The sequence below is a fragment of the Tympanuchus pallidicinctus genome, unplaced genomic scaffold, assembly GCF_026119805.1.
Source record: "Tympanuchus pallidicinctus isolate F22 unplaced genomic scaffold, pur_lepc_1.0 scaffold11, whole genome shotgun sequence".
Taxonomy (NCBI): domain Eukaryota; kingdom Metazoa; phylum Chordata; class Aves; order Galliformes; family Phasianidae; genus Tympanuchus; species Tympanuchus pallidicinctus.
In genome coordinates, this window is record NW_026294627.1 from 14882022 (window position 1) to 14904927 (window position 22906).

Consider the following 22906-nt stretch of genomic DNA (forward strand, 5'->3'; position numbering starts at 1 on the left):
AGCCTAAAAGATCCTAAGGTTCAACAGCTGGGACCTGGGGGTGCTGGTGACAGCAGCTCAGCACCAGCCAGCAGTGCCCCAGCAGCCAAGGGACAAACCACCTTTTGGGGAGCATTAAACACAACATGGCCAGCCAGTCCCATGAGGCGATTCTCCCACTGTATTTAGCACTGGTGCAGCCCAGCCTTAAGTACTGCATGTAGCTCTTGGCTATAAAGTATAAAAAAGATGCAAAGGTATCCAAAAGCATTCAGAGGCAGGCAGTAAAGCTGGCAGGACTGCAGGGTACATCCTATGGGTGGCAGAACACACGGTTTATCTAGTTTAGAGAAAAGGAAGGGAAGTGCAGACAGAGGTACCAGGCTCTCCTCTCTAGTAACCAATGACTAATGGGAGACAAGGAAAAAAATTCTTTACCATGAGGGTGGTTCACACCCTGTGCTTGTTGGTGGTCAAGAGGCAGCTGGATAATGCTGTAACTTTTGGTCAGCCTCAAGGGCTCCGGCAGTGGACTCAATGATCTTTGAAGGCCACTTCCAACTGAACTATTCTAATGCCAATTCTGAATACAGAAATGACACATCGCTTTTCTGTGGGAAAAAGTTAACTGACCTAACATCTGGCTTCCTCTTGGCTGTACAAAATAAACATACACAAACCTGAAATACAAATATTACCTTACTAAATACTTACTTAGTATCTTCATTTTATAAAGTTAAAAGTCAAACCGAACTTACTTGTGGTACTGTTGTGTTTTTTGCATTAGCTTCTCTGGGAGCCCATCCTCATCATCAAATTGCTCCATTGGCTCTACAACAACAGGTCGAGGTGTTCTGGAAGAGAATTCCAATTGAATAACTGAATAATGAAAGAAACAGTAAAATAAGCTGCTCTGGTATTTTGAAGCAGCACCTTTGGAAACTAACATACATATTATCTCACCGTCCTGTTCCGCAAATTCTTCTGAAATAACAAAATTCCAATTAATCCTAATTTCAAAAATCATCTTTGAAAGTAACAACTGGTTCTACACCCAAAACCAGCTGTGCAATTCTGCATAGAAAATACAACTTCATGTAGTTTTGGCTGCCATGAAATACAGGAATATTTGAAGCTGAAAAAAAATCTCAAAAACGTTACAAATTATTTAGACAGTGTGGGAACCATCACTATAACAGTACTGCACCAAGCAAAGCCAAAAGGTAGCAGTATTCACTCTGAACAGATTCTAATTATGGTTACTCTACAACTAAAAACAGCTTGATATTTTTGCAATGATTTTTCTATTTCTAGAATAACTTCTACATAATGTGGAGTGCATTCTTGGAGTTTGCAGTATTTGAAGTAATCAGAGTCAAGTATTAGCTAACGATGGATAACAATAAAATCTTCAATTGTATGTAAGAACTACACCAGTTTTGGGAGCATCTGAATAATATCTTAAAATTTTACGAGCTACAAAGGTCCTACTGTCAGAACACCAGCACTTTGGATTTTGTTCCACACTTTAAAACAAAAAAAAAAAAAAAACCTTTGCAGATCACAGAAAACGAAATGTTTGTATTTTAAGAACATGGACAGCTGGAAAAAATCGTTAGGCATCATGGGGGGGGGGAGGGGGGAACAGCCTGGAATCGTAGTGTACAGCATTTCAAGTATTTCTCCTCTCTGAATAGAAAGGAGAAATTTTAGTTCTCCTTTAAAATATCAAGTTTCTAATTTTGAAGCAAAACAAAATCCATCACAGCACAAAAACTATCATAGGAGATTCATATTAATTACATTAGCTTAAGAGTCTGATGTGTTTCCTACTGTGCAGCTAAAAGACAAAGATCAAGTGCTTTTTATTCACTAAGTCATGGTTAGATGATCACTTCCATCAAACAAAGCTAGCCAGCAACTACTAAAACAAGAATATCCTCCCTCGTATCCAGCTTCTTTTTCCCCCTGCCACATCTTTCATGCCAAGAATAGTACTCATGTAACACTATAGCATTCACTGAACTAGATTAGTTGCCTGGTTTGGCTCACCATGCCTCCACTCAAACACTAATGCCAAGAAAATCCACAACAAATAAGCACAAACTGCCAGCGCCTACTGATAATAACAGAGACTTAGACTGAATTTACTATGTATCCACCAGAATTCAGTCCAGTCACACATACGATTTATGATATTATTATCAGCAAGAGGAGTTCCAAATCCTTTTTCCACCTGCCATCTCATCAGAGCAACATATTTTCCTGCCTTATCCTCAGCTGAACCTGGTGTTCTTAATACCCAGGTGAGCAAGCACCTTGACTTTCTAAAACAGCCTAAAATGAACGTAACAAAAGCAGCCACATACCTTTCCTTTTTTCACTAAGCACAGGTGGCTATTGGAAGTATCAAACAGCTCTGAAGGTAAAAGCAGCCTGAATCAGAACTGCAACTTCCCAACAGTATGGCAGCAAGCCTTGACACTGTGAAACTGCAGCCCTATTTTCCCAAATTATATGGGGTTAAAAAAAAAAAAAAAAAAAAAAAAAACATTCCTGAACATCTACCATTTCACTCAGCCTTTATGAAAATACTGGAAGCTGTCCCTAGCTACCGTATAAAAAAGCACAGCAGTTAACAACTCTTTTCATTGGGTACCAAAATAAGAGATGGTAGAGCAAAGTACCATAATCCACAAGCTTGCTTGACCTTGAAATTTTTCCAGAAATTTCTGCCATCAACTTGTGCAAAACAAGTTCACATTAGAAAGAAAAATCCTACAGCTTTGAAAGATATAAATAAAGCTTTCTTGAAGACAAAAAGCCAAATAACATTTTCCCAAGTTTAAAGACATATCAGCAAAGTCGCGCCCCCCCCTTAGCCAAGAAGCACATCCTTACACGGTATCAGTACTGGGATCAGGAAGAGCTCAATCAGTGAAAATAAAGACTCATTGAGAAGAGCCCTATTAAACAGGCTGGAATCCAAAATTACAAGACTTGTAATCAAACGAGTGGCTTTATTTTTTATTCTCCAGTGTGGAGAACAACGTATTTCAGGCAGTCACGTAAAGCACCTTTAATTTCTGATCTCACGGCTTTCATGATTTGAAAATAAGAACTATGGAATGCCCACGAATGCTTTTTTCTTTCACATGAGAAATGCATACTCGACACAAACGCAAACAAAATCCCGTGGACTTACGTTGTTAGCAAGAATGCACCATCACTGCATCTTTCTAGAGCTTTCCGTGCCGGAGGTTTTGCCGCAAACTCTACGAAACCTTTTCCTGTAGCTCTGCCGCGATCATCTACTACAACTACAGCTCTCTCCACGGGTCCAAACTGAGAGAATGCTTGTTCCAGCAGCTCATTAGAAACCACGGGTGAAAGATTCTTGACTGTTAGGGCAGCTCCATGCGTAGCAAATCGAATTCGAAGTGGTCTGCTCTTCAAAATAGTACCATCAAGTTCTGCTTTTGCTATTTCGGCCAGTGTCCTAGATTCCTTTTTCAAGATACAAAATATTGTATATGTTTTATTTACAAAGACAACAGACATAGCTTTTGTGCTGTTGTTCCTCCCCTCAAACCCCAGAAAAGTAGCATTTTTTCTTCCTTTAATAGGAGCTCATTTTCATCAAGGTCATTTAGCACTCATTTTTGCCTTCCGAAAGTTCCTATCCACTGACTGCCATAATATGCACTTTTCATCTCGTACGATTTAGTCTAAAAAAAGTTACTTAGATGCACATTTTTCTTACACATTAGAGTAATCATCACCAGTACGCCTGCACTGCACTGTAAAGGCTTTCTGCAGAGTTGAGAATTTGACGCCTTTTTATATTTACCTACTGAAATGCTTAGCTTCACACAGGAGCTGTTCCTTACAGAACAGTATCCCCAGAGACTGCACTACAAGATCTAAAGGCCAGTGCTTCTGGTTGCTTTCTGGGATTATTTTTTTTTTTTTTTAAATCGATGAAAATATGCTTTGAAAACAACTTGCTTGTTGCTACCATTGGATAAACTCTCCACGTGTGTCCAATTCTCATCATTTCTTGACAAAATCACATTGCAACTGCTGTATTAATTCCTCTCACGCTTACAGGTTTTCTGCACCCACATCCATGAGACAAGTCCATCTCAATAACTGCCTTTTTCTCACCTCAGAAATCCTCAACTAGTTTTATACCTGCAATCCCAAATATTTAAACAAATAATTCTCAAAATGGCAGCCATTTTCTCCACACCTTGACCAACCACACAAATGGCTTAAAAATATTACTCTATTAGTATAGTGCATAAGGGACATTTGGGTAGATACTGATCTCTACTACGTGCAGAACTGAGTAATGTACGCAAATATATTGCACTCCCTATAGGAAACTGTTAATTCAGGTTGCGAGAACTCTGTCACAGTAAAAAACAGATAGCAGGATGCCACATTTACCTGTGACAAGCAAAAGATGTTTAAAAAAAAAAAAAAACAAAAAAAAAGCCTAACCAGCAAAACGTGCAGAAAAATCTTAAGTACAGTTGGCACAGAAAGCACTTTAAAGCTTTTCTCTGAACTCAGTAAATCAGAGCATCCTAGACGTGGCAGTCAGGAAAACTAGTCCTGCACATGGAACTGAAAAATGTAAATGCAGCATGACACGCTTTGAGGATGATTTCTTTTTTGAACACTTGATTTGAAATAATACTGGTTAAATTGTATGAGCCCGAGAATCGTTAAATTCAGACAATTCTAAGTTTCCAATTCGGTACAAGCGTGAATTACATGTTCTGAGCTTTCAATACGTGTGAGCAATGGTATTTCAAAACAGATCCAAGCAATCTTTAAAATTAACTGCATGAGGAAATACTCATAAAGAACCGCGCAGATCGAAATTTGCTTCGGCACCGAGAGTCCTAAAGTACAATAAAACGCTCCCAGTTAACGAAAGAAAAATCGTTTTACGTGTATTCAACGAATGGAGCAGATCGCACAAGAACTCCCGCTGGCCGAGCTGCGGGAACAGGGCGAGCAGCACGTCAGCGGGGCCGGGGGAGGAACCCGAAACCCGCACGGCCCCGAGGGGGGAACGCCAAGGGCTTACAGCGCGGCTCCAGCTGGGGAGCGCGGGGCGAGAGGGGCGGAGAGCAGCGCGAGCAGCGAAGGACAAAAAGAGAACGCGGGGCAGCGGCTGCGCTTCACGGCCGCCCCGCGGGGAGAGCGGGGCGGGCTGGGGCGGGGCAGGGCAGGGCGGGCCGCAGAGCCCAGCGAGCAGCTCACCAGGCGGATGAAGCCGAAGCCGCGGTCCCGGTTGATGAAGACCTCGCTGGGCTCCCCATAGCGCTCGAAGAGGCGCTTGAAATCTTCCTCGGTGATGTCGGTCGGCAGGTTGCCCACGAACAGGCGGCAGCGCTGCGTGTAGCTCTTCTCGCCGGGTTTGAGAAAGCTTTTGATGTCGATTGTGAACCCGCCCTCCTGCTCCTCATCCCCGCCCTCCTTGCCCGGCACAAGCGCCATGGCCGCCGCCTCGTTCTCCGTCTCCAGGCCCCGCAGCCCCTTCAGGCCGCCGCCACCGCCCCCCACCATCCCCAGCGGCGCCGCTGGGGAGCTGTTCTCGATCCGCACTTGCTTCAAGTTCCGATTCGCCGCCATGCTCAGCCCTCGCTCCCTTCTCCCCGGTTTTCTCAGGGGGTGCGGAGCCGCGCTCGGCAGCCACCGCCTCCGATCCGCAGCCGATTCAAAATGGCGCCGCAGCCGCCCCCGACGAGTTGCAACGTCCCCGCGGCCGGCCCCGCCCACCGGCGGCCGCTCTCTCTCGCCGGCCGCTACGCCTGCGTGCCGCGCTCCCCGCGGCACCTCGCAGGGAGGAGGGAGCGGGCTGCGCACGCGCTCCGCCGCACGGCACGGCGGGGCTGCGGAGGTGCCGCGGCCGGCCGTGGCGGGCCTGTCTCCTTCGAGCGCCGTCGTCACCGTTCGGCTCTGGGAGCCGGGCGAGCCCGCGTCGGACCGCGGGAGAACGGCCTTCGCATCTTTGGGGCCCTGGGGCTCAGCCCAGCCGGGAGCTTCCCCGCCGCTTTCAGCCAGTGCGGCTCCCTCGGGCCTTACCCGCCCGCCGCGAATCCGGCCGTGCTCGGCGGAGCGGTGCTCTGAGGCGCGTTCCGATCGCGCGCGCTCCGCTGCGGTCCGTACCGAGGCGGGAGAACACCCTGCGGGGCTCTGCGCCGAACAGAGGGCGGAGGGCGGCGGTACCCGCGCTCGACGCCGAGGAGACTGCAGGGAGCGGCGCAGGCAGACGAAGAGCCGAGCGCTGTGGAGGCAGAGGGAGGGCCTCGGGCTGCGGGAACGCGCCCACTGTTGGGTGCGGGCGGCACGGCTGCGGGGGCAGGCCTTACTGCGCGGGATGCCGGCGCGGCGCTGTCCTGCGCGGCCGCTGCCGCCCTGTGAGGGGGCGGCTTTCATTCAGACAAAGCGCTGTGCTCTGCCTGCGGCCTCGGAGGGACCTGGTAAAATAAATTGTTCTTGCTTCCAATTCCCACTGTAGCCTGAGCAAGATCTCGGAAGAAAATAACTTTTTTATTTATACAGCTATAACAATTACAAAAAAAAAAAAAAAACCAGCACCTGTAGAGAACCTTCTGTGATTAGTATTTATTTAGCTAATCCATGACGTGGGCTGTTCTTTTTCAAAGTAGCAATAAGCGTGATACTGAAGAAGTTAGCTCTGCAGCAGGCGTGAGCACGTTGCTGAGCAATTTCACAGAATCAGAATGTCCTGTGTTGGAAGAGACCTGTAACGATCATCGAGTCCTACTCCTGGCTCCACGCAGCACCAGCCAAGAATCAGTCTGTAATCAGACTGAAAGAGTGGTCAAGCAGTGGAATGGGCTGCCCAGGAAGGTGGTGGAGTCACTGGCCCTTGCAGGTGTTCAAGGAACATTTGGACATTGTGTTGAGGGATGTGGTTTAGTGAGACCTATTGGTGATAGGTGGATGGTTGGATTGGGTGATCTTGTGGGTCTTTTCCAACCTTGGTGATTCTATGATTCTTTCCAAAAATCTGACAGCCTGTATCTGGATGGCATAGATGCTGGCATTAAGGGGTTGCGTGGCCCTGAGAAGCTAGGGGCTAGTCTGAGCTTTGCTGCCACTGGGCACTAGCACACATAAGCAGGCGTGCACACGTGCATGCACGCTGGTTCACACACACACACACACACACACACACACGACTGCCCTGGTGATAGAAGATAAAGAGAAAGCAGTATTACTGAATGCCTTCTCTTGCCTCTGCCTATGCAGATGGAGGCTGTCCTGAGGAGTTACGTACCCCCTGAGGCCCCAGAGGAAGTCAGGATCAAGGAAGAGTTTGCCTCAGTTGATGAGGACTGGCCTAAAGATCAGTCAAGCAATCTGGACATCCATAAATCCATGGGTCCTGATGGGATGCACCATGGGTGCTGAGGGAGCTTGTGGAAGTCATTGCTGGGCCACGGCCACTCTCTATTGTCTTTGGTAAATTGTGGGGAATGAGAGAGATGCCTGAAGACTGGAGGAAAACAAATGTCATTCCAGTCTTCAAAAAGGGCAAGAAGGGGGACCTGGGTAATTATAGACTGATCAGCGTCACCTCCATCCCTGGAAAGGTGATGGAAAAACTTATCCTTGGCACTGCCTCTAAGCATATCAAGGATAAGAGGATAAGAGGTCAATAGGAGCAGACAACATGGCTTCACCAAGAGGAAGTCATGCTTCACCAACCTGATAGCCTTTTATGAAGACGTAACCAGGTGGGTAGATAACAGGCAAAACAGTGGATTTGGCGTGTCTTTGTTTTAGTGTAACATTTGACACTTCTCCCACAGCATCCTGGCAGCTAAACTGAGGAAGTGTGATCTGGACAATTGATTGAGTAGTGAGGTGGACTGGCTGAAGGAAAGAAGACAGAGAGTTGTGGTCAATGGGACAGAGTGAGTCTAGTTAGAGGCCTGTATCTAGTGGAGTCCCTCAAGGGTCAATACTGGGACCAGTGCTGTTCAATATATTTATAAGTGACTTGGATGAGGGAGCAGAGCGTGCTGTTAGCAAGCTTACTGATGACACAAAACTGGGAGGAGTGGCTGACACGCCTGAGTGGAGCTGGAGACTGAATGAAATATAACAAGGGCAAGTGTAGAGACTTGTATCTGGGCAAGAACAACCCCAGGTACCAGTACAGATTGGAGACTGACCTGTTGGAGAGCAGCACAGGGGAAAGGGACCTGGCTGGTCCTGGTGAACAGCAGGGTGACCACGAGCCAGCACTGTGCCCTTGTGGCCAAGAAGGCCAATGGCATCCTGGGGCATCCTAGAAGGGGCATGGTTAGTAGATGGAAGAGGTTCTCCTCTTCTACTCTGCCCTGGTGAGACTGCATCTGGAGTATTGAGTCCAGTTCTGGGCCCCTCTGTTGAAGAAGGACAGGGAACTGCTTGAGAGAGCTTGAGAGTCCAGCACAGAGCCACAAAGATGATGAAGGGACTGGAGCATCTCCCTTATGAGGAAAGGCTGAGGGACCTGGGTCTCCTTAGCGTGGAGGAGACTGAGAGGTAACCTCGTTAACATTTATAAATATGTAAAGGGTGTGTGTCAGGAGGATGGAGCCAGAGTCTTCTCAGTGACATCCAGTGACAGGACAAGGGCAATGGGTACAAGCAGTAACATAGGAAGTTCCACATAAATATGAGAAAAAACTTCTTCATGGTGAGGGCAACAGAACACTGGAGCGGGCTGCACAGAGAGCTTGTGGGGTCTCCTTCTCTGATGGCACTCAAAATTTGCCTGGACACATTCCTCTATGACCTAATCCAGGTGTTCCTGCTAAGGTGAGGGGATTGCACTAGATGAGTTTTAGAGGTTCCTTCTGTATGGGAAGTGCTGAGTTACGGCCTGAACCTCTGATTGATCACCTGAGGAGAGCAATGAGTCAGCCAGAGGAGCACAGGTGAAGGTTATTCACCTGTGCTGCCAGCAGGGGTGGAGCCAGTCTCCAACCCTCCTAGACCTATTTAAGAGTTGGCTACAAGTAGGGAAAGATGTCTTCTGGAGATCTGCTCTGCTAAAGTTTTGTAAGTGAGTCCAGGATGTGGGTAAGCTTTCTATCCTTCTTTTTGTTATCATTATTTCATTTACCAAACTCTATTGTTTATTTTGTAATTATAACATCATAATATTAATTGATTATACACCTTCTGTGATTCTGTAAATGATATGGAGAAGAGAAAGCAACTATTAAAATGAAGACTTGTTTAAAAAAAATATTCTTCACATCTTGGCCAAGATTCTGGCATTTAGATAGTTTTTAATAAATAATACAATTTTTTTTAGCTCATTCTCTCTTCTTTCTCTTCTTTCCCCTTTCCTCCTTTTAAATTTCCCTCTTCATTCTCTTTTTTGTTCCATCCCAATCTTCTGCCTTGCTTGTCCGCCTTGCCTTGCTTCTACCTGCTCCACCATTGAAGAGAAAACTCTCTTATTCTCCTTCACGTCTCACTAGAAATAGGAGAGTTGCAACTTGAGTAATTTTCTTCTCAAGCTGACTTTGAGAGATAGAAAGAAGTGCTGCTTTCTCCCAGGATCTCTCTGGTAGAGGCAAGCTACAACTGTGACCGCAGCTACAGCAAAAGCAGGAGTGCCAGTACCTGTCTGTGGGCCCAAGCAGCCAGGAGAAGTTGTCAATCGTGACCTCTGCGTGACAGCTTGTGAGGATGACCACTGACTCTGCAAGGAGTAACCATGGCCATTCAGTGCACGAGTAGTGCCTGCTCCCTTGACATGCTGCCAAGGCCTAAGCCTAAATTTCATGCCAGCCACCCTGTCCATGCCCTGGCTCTGCATTCAGGCTGTGCTTTTTTAGCACAAGAGGAAAGCAGCACAAGACATAGTGCAACAGCTAGCAAAAGTCCAAGGTACGTGGAAGAAAGTCTCTTACATCCCAACAGATATCCTTTCTGTACATCTGCAGAAAGGTGGTCATCCACTTCCCAGCAGCACGCACACGCACTCCTTTGGCTCTCCTGAAGGTCTCCTTGATGGCCATCATGAAGTCAACGGTGCGTTCTAGAGGGAAGTTTCTGCACATGATCTGCAGAGAAATGAGAAGCAAGAGAGATCCTGTCACTGCTCTGCGGCAGCTCTTCAAAACATAAAGCAGTCTTGAGGGCATTCTTAATTCAGCAGCTTGCCAGTCATTCATGCAGCAATCACAATGCTCCTGCTGTCTGTACCCTGCTGTTTACACAGAAGGCGGCTGAGCCTTCTCTCAGCTTCTCCACCCATGGTGTTTGCTTACATGCAAAGCCTACCTCTCAGCAGCCACAGTCACACACAAGCACACATGGAGTCAGCTCCTTGCACTGGGCACCTGAAGGCCAGGCATAGCTCAGAGCCTTCTGCTACTTGCTGAGAAAAGCAGTCTCAGGGTGACAGTTCATTCTGCTGTCATCAGTGCAGGGTTGTGCAGAAGCCCATGCACTGAGATCCCACCACCCTTTTTTGGGTCTACTTATCCTTGCCATTTTGGATGAGGTCTGGAGCTGACAGATGGCGCTGCAGGCATGCAGCCCCTCACACAGGCTCCTGATGTCTCCTGTCTCAATGTCTCTGTTCGTTGCTTTGGCTGGAAAGAGCACAGGGAGAAAAGGGAAGTCATGCTTCTGGAAATGGAACTGCTTTCCAAGGGAAAGACAGAGGACAGGGTGGGGACAAGCAGAGAGCTGTGCACAGCTCCTCCCTCTTGTAAACAGGACCCAGCCCGTGGGGCTCTGGTAGTGCTGCGGAGGAGGGCAGAGGACTGGCGCACGCCTGCTCTACTCACCTTGGATTCAGAGAAGGGAGCTGAGGCAGGTGACAGCCAACTGGTGGGATGTGGGCATGGGGCCACATGTCAGAGGTGCCAGCAATCCCACCAAGGAGCCAAAGTGCTCCTAGGCATCTCCTCTCTGCAGGGGTGAGAGGCAGGAACAAAGCTGTAGGTGGCCCCAGCTTCTCCTGCCTGTGCCTTCCCCACACTGTGACACAGCATGCACAGCTGAATGGAGCTCGCCTTCCAGCTCAGGGGCACAGGGGCGGGAGCAGAGGGCACGTGGTGGGGCTCTTTACTCACTTGAAACTCTTCACAAACAGTCAGCAGCTGGGAGCAGGTCTGCAGGGCCCTCTTGCGCTCCCACACATTGTCTCATGTCATAGATCTCTGCAGGACCTGTGGCAGAGCATCTGTCTCACTGAGGATGTCTTTTATTTCCCTTCCTGCCACCCCTCTCCCTGTCCCTCCTTTCCTGACGCTTTCCCTCAGGGCCCCCCGCACCACCACTGCTGCTCCTGCTCTCTGCAGACACTCCTGCCTCCTAACCCAGGAGCTTTTCCTTGGCTGTGGCTTGCCCCAGGCATGGGCTCCTGCCTTTCCCCCTGCAGGGCCCATTTCCCTGCCCATTTTTGAGCTTGCAGTGAGCTGTGTGTCAGCAGGAGATTTCTCCCCCTCTGACTGCCCTCTCAGTCCCCAGATCTCTGTCTCCGCTGCTGACAGTTACCATGCTTTCTCCCTTACCCCCCCACATACTCACATGGACTGTGTTCTGGAAAAAGCCACGGGTGGGCTCTGTCTTGAGCAGAACTGCCATAAGCTGGCCCAAAGATTTCAGTGATGTTTGCTGAAGCTGAAAGCAGAAGAGGGGATTGAGGTGTAGCATCATGGCTGCTGCCAGAGCATAGGTTGTGTGTGCTGAGATAGGGCTCTGACCAAGAGGTGGCCGAGAAAGTTATGATAGGTTACCTGCAGGTACTGAGCTGCTTGCTGTGACTTTCTGATCTTCAGCATCATCTCTGCCGAAGGGTGCATCACAATGTTCTTGCAGCACAGAACCAATATTTCACGCGTATCCTTGCTTTCTAAAGAGGGCTTCAGCTTGCTGACAGGAGGAAAAAAGGAGAAAGCAGTGAACTACTTCCTGCTCTGAAGGGAAGGAGACCCCAGGTCTCCCTTCTCTTCCCTGCAAGGGAACAGAAGCACCAGGGCATTTCTCCCTGCCCAGAATCTCAGCTTCTCTGGGCACAACAGCCCAGCTATCTCTCCTGTAGATGCAGCTTCTCACTCCCACCCCCTCCAGGCCTTTGGCAGCTATCCAAAATGGGGACCACTATCCTGCCTTGCAACCCCAGACCTTACCTCAACTGTTCCAGGGCCAGAACCACCTTGAAGGGCACTGGGGAGACAGGGATTCCTGAGTAGTACTTCTTCAGCAAGTCCTGCAAGTCCCAGAGAGACAGTGTCAAAGTGGGCAAGAAGCACACGAGAGCTGTTCTGTCCGGCCCAGAGACAGACACAACTGCCACACACCAGCCCCATCACTCCCACATTTTCCATGGTGGCACTGCAGGATGCAGCATCTCCACAGCTGGTGGACCTCGCCTGCTGCCCAGCTGCTGCCTGCCAGCACACAAGGTCCCCACAAGCTGGAGACGTGGCTGAAGGAGACCTTTATGCCTCCAGAGAAGTGAGCCCCGTGGCACAGCCCGGAACTCTACTGCAGACAGCCCTGTCTCTAGGCACTCACCATCAGGATCTCCAGAAGCTTGCCCTTGAAGGAAGGGTTAAAGCAGGCAGAGTCATCCACAGCTTGCAAGGCTGAGCTGAAGTTGGTGATGCTCTGCACCAGCGCAAGGTTGTTCTGCAAGTCCTGAGGCCCAAGAGAGAAGAACATTCTCTGAATTGCGGGAAGGGCCGAGGGCTGCAAGGGGGACACATGTGGGCAATGCTAAGGGAAAGCTTGGATCTTCATCTTGGCACAGATGGTCCCCCAAGGGACCTTTGAAAAGAGAAGGCCCATCTCAGCATCCCCCCATTTGGAGGGGCTGCATCGGGTGCTCAGACACCCTGGCACACTTCAAGTTCTCACCTGGCAGCTGCAGCTGTAGAGCATCAGGATGTTGCCCACGATGTCTCCCTCCAGGTGGACAAGCAGCTGTTCCTTGGAGGCACGCAGTGCCAAGCTGCCATGAGCGAGCATGAGAGCACTGCGTGTGGCATGAGCTCTCATGCTGTCCAGGTCCATCTGTGTGGGGAGAAATGCCTTGAGTCACTTGCTCCATGGCCCCCAGTGCCCCGCGATGCACCTGGGCTCCCAAGGCAGGAGCTGCTGTGAAAATAAGGCAGAAGAATGCCAAGATAGAAACCCGTAACACTTCACCTTCTTGCGCCTGGAAATCCTCGCATTCCAGCCTTTGCACAGCCTGGATGCAAACACGGTGAGTGTGTCCAGGACTGGGTGGAAGTTGCCCTCAGCAGCATGGCTGAGAAGAGAAATTATTCCCTGCACAAAAGAGCAGTTGGCGCAGGCCTGAACCTACTGGTGCGGCCAACCACGGTGACCGGGCCGGTCCTTGCCTGAGGGAAATGGCAGCAGTGAGGAGATCAAAAGGCCTGGAGCAGGGCCAGGAGAAGCCCTCTGCCCCAGGGATGGAGCAGGGATGCTCACAGAAGCTGAAGGAGAGGAGAGCTCACCTGGGCTTCCGATGGCTCCTACGCATTTGCTTCCTCCAAGTGCTGCAGCAGCTTCTCTTGGACATGGAGGACTCCCTTACAAGCTCCCAGTGCTGTCCCCAGAGCCTTGTACAGGAAAGCCTGATGGGAAGGGAAGGAAGAAGCCGAGATGTGGCAGCAGCCTGACCTGCTGGGAGAGGGCCAGGTGGGAAGGACCCACTTCCTAGGAGTCACTGAGAGCAGCTGCAGGGCCAAGCTTTAGCAGCCTCCGGGCAGACTGCAGGGAAAGGCCCTCTGGGGGGCACGGACCAGGGAAGCAGCATGAGCAGCCCACGTGGGCAGAGCACCAGCCACAGCTCCAGCCCCAGTAGGGCACCTGCAGCTGAACTGCTGGGTAGAGCCAGGGGGAACCCACCTTTTCTCCAGAGCTGCTGGGAGAACTGCTCAGCCACCGGCTCAGCTCGCAGCTCAGGGCCTCGATCCAGGCCTCATCACTGATGGTGTCCAGCGACGCCCTCAGGAACTGTTGGAGAACAGGAGAAGCCAAAGTTCCCTTGCCCTCTGCCTCTTCCCTTGCTCCCAAGTTGCTGCAGACTTCTGGGGAGAGTGTCTGCAAGAACAGTCTCTCTCCCAGCTGCCCCAGCATTCCCTCCATTAAAGCCGCCTGCCTCTCTTCTCCTAAGGCACCCCCCGGGCTTGGGACAGAGAGGAACAGGCAGCACCACAAAGGCGTACAGCTGCTCTGCTGCAGCATTTGAGAGGCTGTTCCTGTCCCGCAGTGGCTCATATGGGAGCAGGGCTCCTTGAGGCAGGCAAGCACTTCTCTGCACCGCGCCTCCCAGCACTGCTGTACCTTTAGCAGACGGCACTCCCACTCTGCAGGGTCCGGGAAGCTCTCATCTTTCCCTGCACAGCAATAGGAAGCAAAAGACTTTACTTGGGGTCAGGTCAGAAGAGCTGCTGCAAACTTGGCTTGGCCAGGGCACTCGACGCTGCCAAGCTGGGACCCACACTCCCTCCACAGTGTCCCTGTCCTCAAAAACTGTCCCCACAGGAATGCAGTACTAACTGCTCAGACTGCTGTCTGAGGGGACATGAAGGGCACATCCGTGTTCTGGAACAGGCAGATCCCTGGGGGGAAAGGTCCCTGGGCCTCAGCGCTGTCTCCCTGGAATGGGAACAGCAGCAGAGCAAGCACCGGGCTGCAGGAAACGCTTCCCCTCTGCCATGCTATAGAGCTGCATTTTCACTCCCCCCTCTTTCCCTGCCTTGGCCTCTCCCTCCCCACCAGCGCTTTTTACCTTGGAGACACTGCAACAGCAGGGGGATCTCAGCAGCCCACATGGCCCCCACAGCTCTGTGGAACCTCTTGTGGAGGTTTTGCATCAGCAGCAAGGCAGCGACTTGGAGTCTGCTGCCTGCAACAGGGTCCCAGACACCATCTCAGCGAGAGCAAGGAAAAGCAGGGTCACTTCTGCAGCAAGAGCAGAGGGAAGCAGCTTGGCTCTGCCCTGGCGGGCAAGGAGCAGCCAACAGCTTTGCCCATGGCCATGCTGCTTCCTCCGGGGGGGGGGGGCTCATGGCACTGGCCTCTGGAGCATCTACTCACCAACAGGCGTGCCAGCAGTGTCTGGGGAGTCAGCAGTGGGCCTGCAAGGAGAAAGAAGTGCTGAGTAAGACTCCAAGACACTCCATGCCCTGCCACAATCACCTCCTCTGTCCCTTCTGGGTGCTAACACAGATCAGCAGAGCTCAATGGGGGAGTTTCTGCTCCTACCTTGAAACATGGAGCTGACAAAATGAGGATCCAGATCTGCTATCTGCCGTCCTGTCAGGTCCTCTCTCTCAGCCAGGGCTTGAACACAACGGGAGACTGGAATAGCATGCCCTTGTACTGGGCTGGCACCACAAACAGCAACAGCTGAGGCCACAGGAGCTGTAGGGAATGAGGCAGTTGAGCATGACAGCATTCCTGCCTCTGCTCAAAGATGAAGAGGACTCAGTGAGTTTCCCTGAGTCCTGTGTGCTTCAGAGCACGTTGGAGGAGAGACCTGGGGTGTTGGAATGGGATGAGGAACACGTGATGCGAAGGCAAGGAGCATCAGGAGGGCCAAATGTGACTTACTTTGGACATCCCTCTCACAGAGACATCCAGTGACTCCAGGATGCCCATGCACAGCTCCTGGAGAGCTCCTTCTTCCTTGGCTTCCTGGGCAGAAAGGTCTCTGGCTGCCTGCACAACAGTGGTGTTGAAACACCGGTTACTCTCAGTTCTCAGGAGCCTCTCAGGAGGCTCACGTGTGGCCCCACCGGAGCTTCTCTGACAGCACGGGGTCTTCCAACAGAAGGTGCTGCCTACTGTCCTTACCCTTCTTCCCGTGGCGTGGCTGTACTCATTGAAGATGTGCCCCACCACATCCCAAGCTGAGCAGATCCTTGATGAAATACAGAACAGCCCTCCTCACCTGCAGGGGTCAATTGTGGGTGTGATTTTTCTGGTCAGAAGGCAAAGGGAAGCCACCTGCTCATCAGGGCAGCCCTTTGGGCATGAGCAGAGACAGCAAGAGCAGAGGTCCATGCACAGCACAGGGACCCGTCCTCTCCTCTCTGCCTGCTCTTCCCACAGGAGCCATAGTGACCATGTGGTCAATGCCCCAGCAACCTCCCTGGTCACCCCTGCCTTGCCCGTGTCAGTAGGAGCATCACCACCCCAAAAACACTTTCCTTTCCCAAAAGAGCTCACCCGGGTCCTGGAGTCATTGCACACACGCTGCACAGCCTCTGCAACCTGGGGCAGCATCTCCGTTATCACAGGCTCTGCAAGAGGTGCACAGAAACATGCATGGAGGCACAACCCAGATGGCAAAGGGATCCCTGGAAGTACCAACTCGTGGTACTTACCATCAGAGCAAACCAGAGCACTGAGCAGACCCAGGGCTGCCACACGTCCAGCCTCCCACTCATCGCCCAGCTGTGACTGCAGAAACAGGAGCGTTTCCTCTGGGCAGATTCGGGCTGCAGGAAGGAAATCCCACACTATGTTAGCGAGCAACTCATGTCCACTTGTGAGGTTTGAGAGAGAGGTTTTGGCCAGGGCTCTGGCAAGCATCGCCAAAGCTCCTCTCCTTACCCTGCAGCAGCATGCAGTGGGTCAGCTCTCTGCTATCAGCCTCGCTGTGCTGCTTGATGTCATCAGAGAGCTGTGGGAACAAGGTCCATTTGAGAAAATCACATCGGAACTAAGGATGGAAAAGACACTGTGCTGCCAGCTCTCATCTCCCTTGGTACTCTCGGGAAGAGGACACACACACAAAACCCAGTCTGCCCCAGAGCATCCCTAGGGGCACACGCATGGCTCTGGTGCAGCCTTGGGCAAGCAAGAGCTAAGGCTGAGCAGCCATCAGAGGCTCGGAGTTTTACAGTCCTCCTGAGATTTAGCAAGAGAGAAACAGCTGTAGGTGCAAGGATAGGCTCCCCTTACCTGGTAGAACACGGCAGTGGTGATGTCCAGAAACTTGTCCTTTGGGATGACAGACTCAACTCCCTCTAAGGCCTCCAGGAAGATAGTGAGGCTCTGCAAGAGACCAGGAGAGCCACATCTAGCCACCTTGGAGCGGAAAACTGTTTCCCAGTGGTTTGTCTGCTGGGAGAAGCTCCTGCACAGGTGTTCTTGTTTGTGCCCCCTCCCAGCAGCACCAAGAGAGTCTCTATGCTCTCAACTGAGCCATGCTTGGGCATTGTTTGCAGGCATTTCCCACCCAGCAGCCCTCTTCTCCCCCACCAGATGCAACTGGATGTGGTCCTCCCAGTTGTTAGCACAGAGCTCCTCAGGTACTCAGAGCCCCACGGTGGTGTTGGTGAAGCCTCCCATCCCCAGGAGATGAGCCCAGTGACTCTTGGCTCCCTCCTGGTTTCTGTCCACACGTTTCCTTCCTTACTGAAGAACTCAGAAAGCCTCAGACCTCACTTGAACACCTGTTCCTTCTTTCTCCAACTGCTCTCTGCCTCCTCCCGCATCCCTCTGACCCTCATGGCACTTGCATGGGCTCCACACTGAGCCCTGTGCAACATCTCACCTTGGCCATTATGGTGTCTTGGACCTCCTGACATGGGTGCACGAGCCAGAGGAGCTGCTCCCAGACGTGCTCTCGGTGCAGCTCTTGCAGGAGGACAGCCATCATGGCAGTCACAGCCTCGAGGACGGCCTGTTTGTCCTGGAGATGATGGCAGTGGCCCAGCATCAAAGAGTGAAGGTCTGCCCTTCCTACAGAGAGGGCTTTCTCTTTCCCTTCCCCTTCTCCTTCCCATTCCCCATAGCCCGATGTCCAGAAGGAGATGGGCAGGCAGGTTTTCCCCACACCCTCATTCCCAGCTGTCCCCGCCACAATAGTGTGACATGCAGCTGCTTCCTGGCAGGGAGATCCAGCCCTGAGCACAGAGCCAGCTCAGGGCCCTTTGCAGAGCCAGCCCACTCCTTCTCGTCACCCCTCTGCTCTCAGCCCACTGGGCACAGATAGAGCTGCTGACATGGATGCCTCTGACGGGCTGCAAGTACACCCTGCTGGCTCATGTCCATTGTACATGCACTGCAGTCAACATTCTAGGATGATATACAAAAATAACCTCATTTTTGCTATATTTAAACACTTCTTCACCTTCCTTTACGCTGTATTATTTAAAGATTTGCTCATATGAACAACTGCAGAGCTCACCTGGCGCCTAACTGCCCAGAGTCTTTGTGGTGAGGTGTAACATCAGTTAGAAAAAAAAAACATTTTGAAAGGGGACAGAATGGATCCTTCATTACAATGATTTCCTTCTGCTATGAGCATCCATAACAATTTTTACGGCTTACTAGTAGCAAATTGTATAATGTGAGGAGCACTGCCAAACCGTTCCACCCACCCCATAAGTTTGGTATTGCATTTGATACTTTGTATGCAGATGAACTGCAAGGAAGTCATTTCAGAAGAATGAAGGAATGACAGTTATGATCACACAGCAATTTGTTTTTCCTCTAATTCTCAAGAGAGTTGTTTTTGTTTTTTGGTTTTTGGATTTTGGTTTTTTTCCTTTTAAGTCTAATTTTATTCAACTTGACATTCGAAAGGACGGAGTAGAAATCTCTAATTGTGTACTAACAAAACTGATTTGGGCATAGAATTTATTTTAAGACCAGAAAAAGGTTGCAACTTTTTGCATTAGGAATATACCACGCTTCCATGAGGTACTGGACTCCCTTTTCTGCAGTATGTATAGCTTTGATTTATGATCTAGCAAATAGTTCTGTTTGTTATTTTCTTGACATACAATCTTCCACATATGCACAGCTGTCCACAGCACAATCACTATTCACATGAGAACAAGATCATTTTAGTAGTAGAAAACAAATGTAAAATTGTGAAATTCACCAGTATTTATCATTCTGTTTGCACAGTCTATGCTGAAGTGTTAACACTAACCAGAGATTCTGTTGCATGTCCAAGACACACTCCATCCAGCTTTGTGCCATATGAGACAGTCGGAGGCAACTGTTCTGTCTTTTCATTTCCTGTATCACAGCATTAGTTCCCTACCAAATGCATGAGTCTGCTGGAAATCAAGGAGACAGACATTGATCTGCAATAAAAATCACAAACTAGATCTATTTACCCTTGAAACAATTTCGAAGTGATTGATTGCTCAGATAACAGCACTGATAGCAGCGTTACTGCCTTAGCCAGCTTTTCATCAGAGGCGATTGCCCTGGATCAGGCGGCAAGTAGTAGGTTACTGTTCAACACATTTATTACTTCCCAGGTTTCTTCTTTTTACTTCCTGCATTACATTGTGGTTTGGATTTGTACTTGTAAGTCAAGCTGTAGCAGAAGGTCGTGACAGAATATACCAGGAAGCAGTAGAGCTCTAGAGCTGAGAGCTGACAGGGAGAGAGAAACAAGGAGAGCCATGAAGTTGTGCACTGAAAGAATAGGAAATGCTATAGGCAGTGGCTGATGGTCAGAAGCTGGGAACCCATTCAGAAGGGTGGGCAAGGGAATTGAGGCACACCTCTTTCAGGTGCGTGCAAGACCTGGCACAGGCAGGAGCTGCTGCTACTCTTCATCTCTTACAATTAGACAGTGATTGTCTGCAATATCCCTCATGGCAATACATGGACAAATTAAGCCTGGTGTAGGTCTTGGTCTAAATTATTTAATTATTCTTACGAAGTTGCATTACAAATGTTAAAAACACTAGCTATCACAGCAGTGCCAGCAACTCTGAAGGTATAAGCGTGACTGTATTGAGAAATAATGCCTAATGCAATCTGACAGTGAGCAATACTGTGTGATTACCTGATGAATGCCCGGCTGCTGCTCGGACTCAAGAGTGGTTACAAGATAACGTCATTGCATTGCCATCTGGCGACAAACAGTGGAATTATCAACAAGAACTTTAATGGAATACATCAAATGAAAATAAAGATTGAAAGCCTACCATAGAATTATCTCTCTGATCCCAGATGGACAGGATGACTTGGATTTTCTATTTTTAAACCAGGTAGGCAGGCCTCCTTTCTCTCTTCTCCTCAATACAAGCATATTTCAACAAGATAGATTTGTTGTGTTGACATGAAGAGAAAAATGTATGAATCACATTTCTAAAATAATCTGTGTAACATAACAGTCAGTAGCTACCTGCCGGCATACAGTTTATATGTATATATATTAATGAATGACAATCCAGTATTTCAGAATTATCTGAATCTGAAAATCAGTCTTACTCCTTAAAAGTCTCAGGAAAACAAGGACTGAAAAGATATGTAAATATCTTTGTCTGTAAAACGTATCTCAGACTGACATTTAGGCTGACAAAATTTTCTGATTTTCCAAAACTACTCACTATTTATAATCAGTGCATACAATGCAATAAATTTTTATTATTTTTCAGCATACAGCCTTTACCTGTTCCCTAGAACTTCTCACTAATAAAAGTGAGAAGTTAAAGCCTTAGGAAGCATTCCCCAAATACAGTCAGCCTTAAATTTCTCTCTAAGCAGTCATTGTCAGCACATCAGAGATTCCTAACAGGCTCTGGGATCAGTCAGTAGGAGCAATTTGTAGGTGAGGAAGAGGGCTGTGAATGCTGAAAGAAAACCACACCACACCCATGCTTTATTCAGGTGGTTTCTGTCAAAAGAACTTGAGGCAAACTCAAGCAGTTGCAATTTGCTGCAAATCTGGGCACTTGACCTGATCAAAATAACCTGCAGGCAACCAAGGCTTTCCCCTTTTTACTTCCTACTGTGTAAATCTGCACTCCTCTGGTCCCAAAGCCCATCTCTTAAGTCCTCCTCAATCACGTGACATGGGCAAACTTTAAACAGACTGACTCTTTAACCCTGATGTGAGCTGCTCCAAATCCCCAAACTCCCTTCTGTTCTTCATTATGTGTTTTGCACAGTATGGAAAGCACCCAGCACCAGTCTGCCTGTGGTTATGACCTCTGCAGAACAGCTGCCATCAGAATAATCACAAGCTATGGTGATGGAAACCTGCTACAGTGATCTCTGCAGTGGAATAATCGCTCAAAATTGCCATTGGTACCACACTTAGAAATACTAACTCCGTCACCCATTGGATATTTCAGTACTTGTGACAACATTTATGATGTAGGAAGAATTTGTCACTGGCATCATGTAAATAAAGGAAGGGCACTGGGCAGAAGATGAGGATTTTGCTACCAGCCACCGAGGATGAGCCTTGTAAATGCAGCACAGATTTTGATGCAGAGCTAACATGGCTCTTTTGCTCAATGATGCATTTAGATGAAGGGCATAGAGAAGTGTTGACTCACCCCCTCTGGAGCACAAGTAGGAGAGAGCTGTGGCATTGCACTGAGAGACTGTGAGAAATACTGTTTGGTCCAAAACATGATGAGGAGTATCATGGCAAATGCGTGAAACAGCGTGGCTGGAAATGGAGAAGGAAGGCTGGAGATGTTAGTGACAATTAATGCTCAAATGATAGCTAAGCATAAGACATAGCTGGTGATTACACTGTTGATGTTAATGTTGTTCCAAAAATAGATTATCGCAGTTTGTTACTGTGAAGATTTACAGGGAGAGTGTGCAATTCTTTTCAGGGCCTTCTCTCTTGCCCCAGTGATTTTGAATAAGATTTCACTGCATTAGCAGGCAAGAAGTATGATGGGCTTTGAAAGAGCTGTCTATGTTCTGTTTCTTTAATTAAAAGGATGGATTCCTAGTCTGCACAATATGTTGATGACAGAATCATAGAATGGCCTGAGGTGAAAAGGAAATCAAAGATCATCTAATTTCACTGCCCCTGCTATGTGCAGGGTCACCACCCACCAGACCAGGCTGCCCAGAGCCACATCCAGCGTGGCCTTGAATGCCTCCAGGGATGGGGCATCTACAACCTCTCTGGAACAACCTGTTCCAGTGCATCACCAACCTCTGAGTGAAAAACTTCCTCCTAATATCTATCCTAAACCTCCCATCTCAGTTTTAAACCATTCCCCCTTGTCCTATCACTGTCCACCCTCGTAAACAGCCGTTCCCCCTTCTGTTTATAAGCTCCCTTCAAGTACTGGAAGGCCACAATGAGGTCTCCCCAGAGCCCTCTCTTCTCCAAGCTAAACAAGCCCAGTTCCCTCAACCTTTCCTCACAGGAGAGGAGCTCCAGCCCTCTGATCATCTCAGTGCCCTCCTCTGGACACGCTCCAAGAGCTCCATATCTTACTTGAGCTAGGGTGCCCGTGGACGCAGTGCTGCAGATGGGGCCTCACAAATCTGAGTAGAGGGGCACAATCACCTCTCTCTCCCTGCTGGCCATCCCTTTTTTAATGCAGCCCAGAACACAGTTGACCTTCCGAGCTGCAAGCGCGCACTGTTGGCTCATGTCCATTTTCTCATCTACTAGAACTTGGGGTCCACAGAGCTGCTCTCCAGGAGATCTTGCCCCAGTTTGTATAAATACCTGGGATTGCCCTGACCCAAGTGCAGCACCCTGCACTTGGCCTTGTTGAACCTCATCAAGTTCACATGGGCCCACTTCTCCAGCCTGTCCGGGTCCCTCTGGGTGGCTTCCCTTCCTCCCAATGCACCGACTGCACCGCTCAGCTTGGTGTCATCCATAAACTTGCTGAGGGCGCACTCGATGCCATCGTCTGTGTCACTGATGAAGATGTTGAAGAGCACCGGTCCCAGGACCGACCCCTGAGGGACACCACTTGTGACCGGCCTCCACCCTGACACAGAACCATTGATCACAACCCTTTGGCTGCATCCAGCCAGCCAATTCCTAATCCATCAAACAGTCCATCCTTCAAATCCACACCTCTCTAATTTAGAGAGAAGGATGTGGTGAGGGGCCATGTCAAAGGCCTTGCAGAGTCCGGGTAGATGACATCCACCG

At 49.4% G+C, this 22906-nt stretch overlaps 4 protein-coding genes across 7 annotated transcripts in view; all 4 read right to left on the reverse strand.

Moving 5' to 3' along the window:
- The window catches only part of PSPC1 (paraspeckle component 1), a 58286-nt gene extending 51851 nt beyond the window's left edge, over positions 1-6435 (reverse strand). Inside the window, exons 1-3 of one of the 4 annotated variants that reach the window (XR_008203522.1) lie at positions 5257-5706; positions 3185-3486; positions 738-833 (exon numbers count right to left, since the gene is read on the reverse strand). Coding sequence is in view for 1 of the 4 variants with exons in the window: in XM_052671319.1 (XP_052527279.1) it covers positions 738-833; positions 3185-3486; positions 5257-6435 (1577 nt within the window). In the remaining 3 variants the exon portion in view is untranslated. Of the gene's footprint in view, positions 1-737; positions 834-3184; positions 3487-5256 lie in introns of all 4 variants that reach the window. The other 3 variants (XR_008203524.1, XR_008203523.1, XM_052671319.1) reach the window with 3 other exon arrangements.
- A 3296-nt stretch (positions 6436-9731) lies between these two features.
- LOC128074946 (maestro heat-like repeat-containing protein family member 2B) lies at positions 9732-13331 on the reverse strand. The gene is made up of 9 exons (XM_052671327.1): positions 13195-13331; positions 12904-13059; positions 12562-12684; positions 12174-12253; positions 11781-11916; positions 11572-11664; positions 11115-11210; positions 10827-10950; positions 9732-10628 (listed from the first exon to the last, which is right to left on the reverse strand). The coding sequence occupies exons 2-7, from the start codon at positions 13057-13059 to the stop codon at positions 11187-11189; spliced, it is 612 nt and encodes a 203-aa protein (XP_052527287.1). The 5' UTR covers positions 13195-13331; the 3' UTR covers positions 9732-10628; positions 10827-10950; positions 11115-11186.
- LOC128074945 (uncharacterized) lies at positions 13236-15316 on the reverse strand. Its single transcript, XM_052671326.1, has 5 exons — positions 15265-15316; positions 15097-15137; positions 14789-14929; positions 13509-14393; positions 13236-13317 (listed from the first exon to the last, which is right to left on the reverse strand). Exons 3-4 carry the CDS (start codon positions 14871-14873, stop codon positions 13711-13713), a joined length of 768 nt encoding a protein of 255 aa, XP_052527286.1. The 5' UTR covers positions 14874-14929; positions 15097-15137; positions 15265-15316; the 3' UTR covers positions 13236-13317; positions 13509-13710.
- Positions 15317-15628: 312 nt separating this feature from the next.
- Positions 15629-17774, reverse strand: LOC128074941 (uncharacterized). Its single transcript, XM_052671321.1, has 6 exons — positions 17564-17774; positions 16969-17061; positions 16618-16687; positions 16389-16502; positions 15856-16304; positions 15629-15720 (listed from the first exon to the last, which is right to left on the reverse strand). The coding sequence occupies exons 1-5, from the start codon at positions 17726-17728 to the stop codon at positions 15949-15951; spliced, it is 798 nt and encodes a 265-aa protein (XP_052527281.1). The 5' UTR covers positions 17729-17774; the 3' UTR covers positions 15629-15720; positions 15856-15948.
- Between the last annotated feature and the right edge of the window lie 5132 nt (positions 17775-22906).

Coding starts and splice junctions, on each gene's coding strand:
- LOC128074941 (XM_052671321.1), bottom strand. CDS start 17,728: ATGCTGGGCCACTGCCATCATCTCCAGGACAAACAGGCCGTCCTCGAG. Junction 17,062..17,563: donor AAGACACCATAATGGCCAAG/GTGAGATGTTGC, acceptor GGTCTCTTGCAG/AGCCTCACTATCTTCCTGGA. Junction 16,503..16,617: donor CCACTGCATGCTGCTGCAGG/GTAAGGAGAGGA, acceptor TCCTTCCTGCAG/CCCGAATCTGCCCAGAGGAA.
- LOC128074945 (XM_052671326.1), bottom strand. CDS start 14,873: ATGCAAAACCTCCACAAGAGGTTCCACAGAGCTGTGGGGGCCATGTGG. Junction 14,394..14,788: donor GCTGTTGCAGTGTCTCCAAG/GTAAAAAGCGCT, acceptor ATTGCTGTGCAG/GGAAAGATGAGAGCTTCCCG.
- LOC128074946 (XM_052671327.1), bottom strand. CDS start 13,059: ATGGACCTGGACAGCATGAGAGCTCATGCCACACGCAGTGCTCTCATG. Junction 12,254..12,561: donor AGCTTCTGGAGATCCTGATG/GTGAGTGCCTAG, acceptor TGGGACTTGCAG/GACTTGCTGAAGAAGTACTA. Junction 11,665..11,780: donor AAGCAGCTCAGTACCTGCAG/GTAACCTATCAT, acceptor TTCTGCTTTCAG/CTTCAGCAAACATCACTGAA.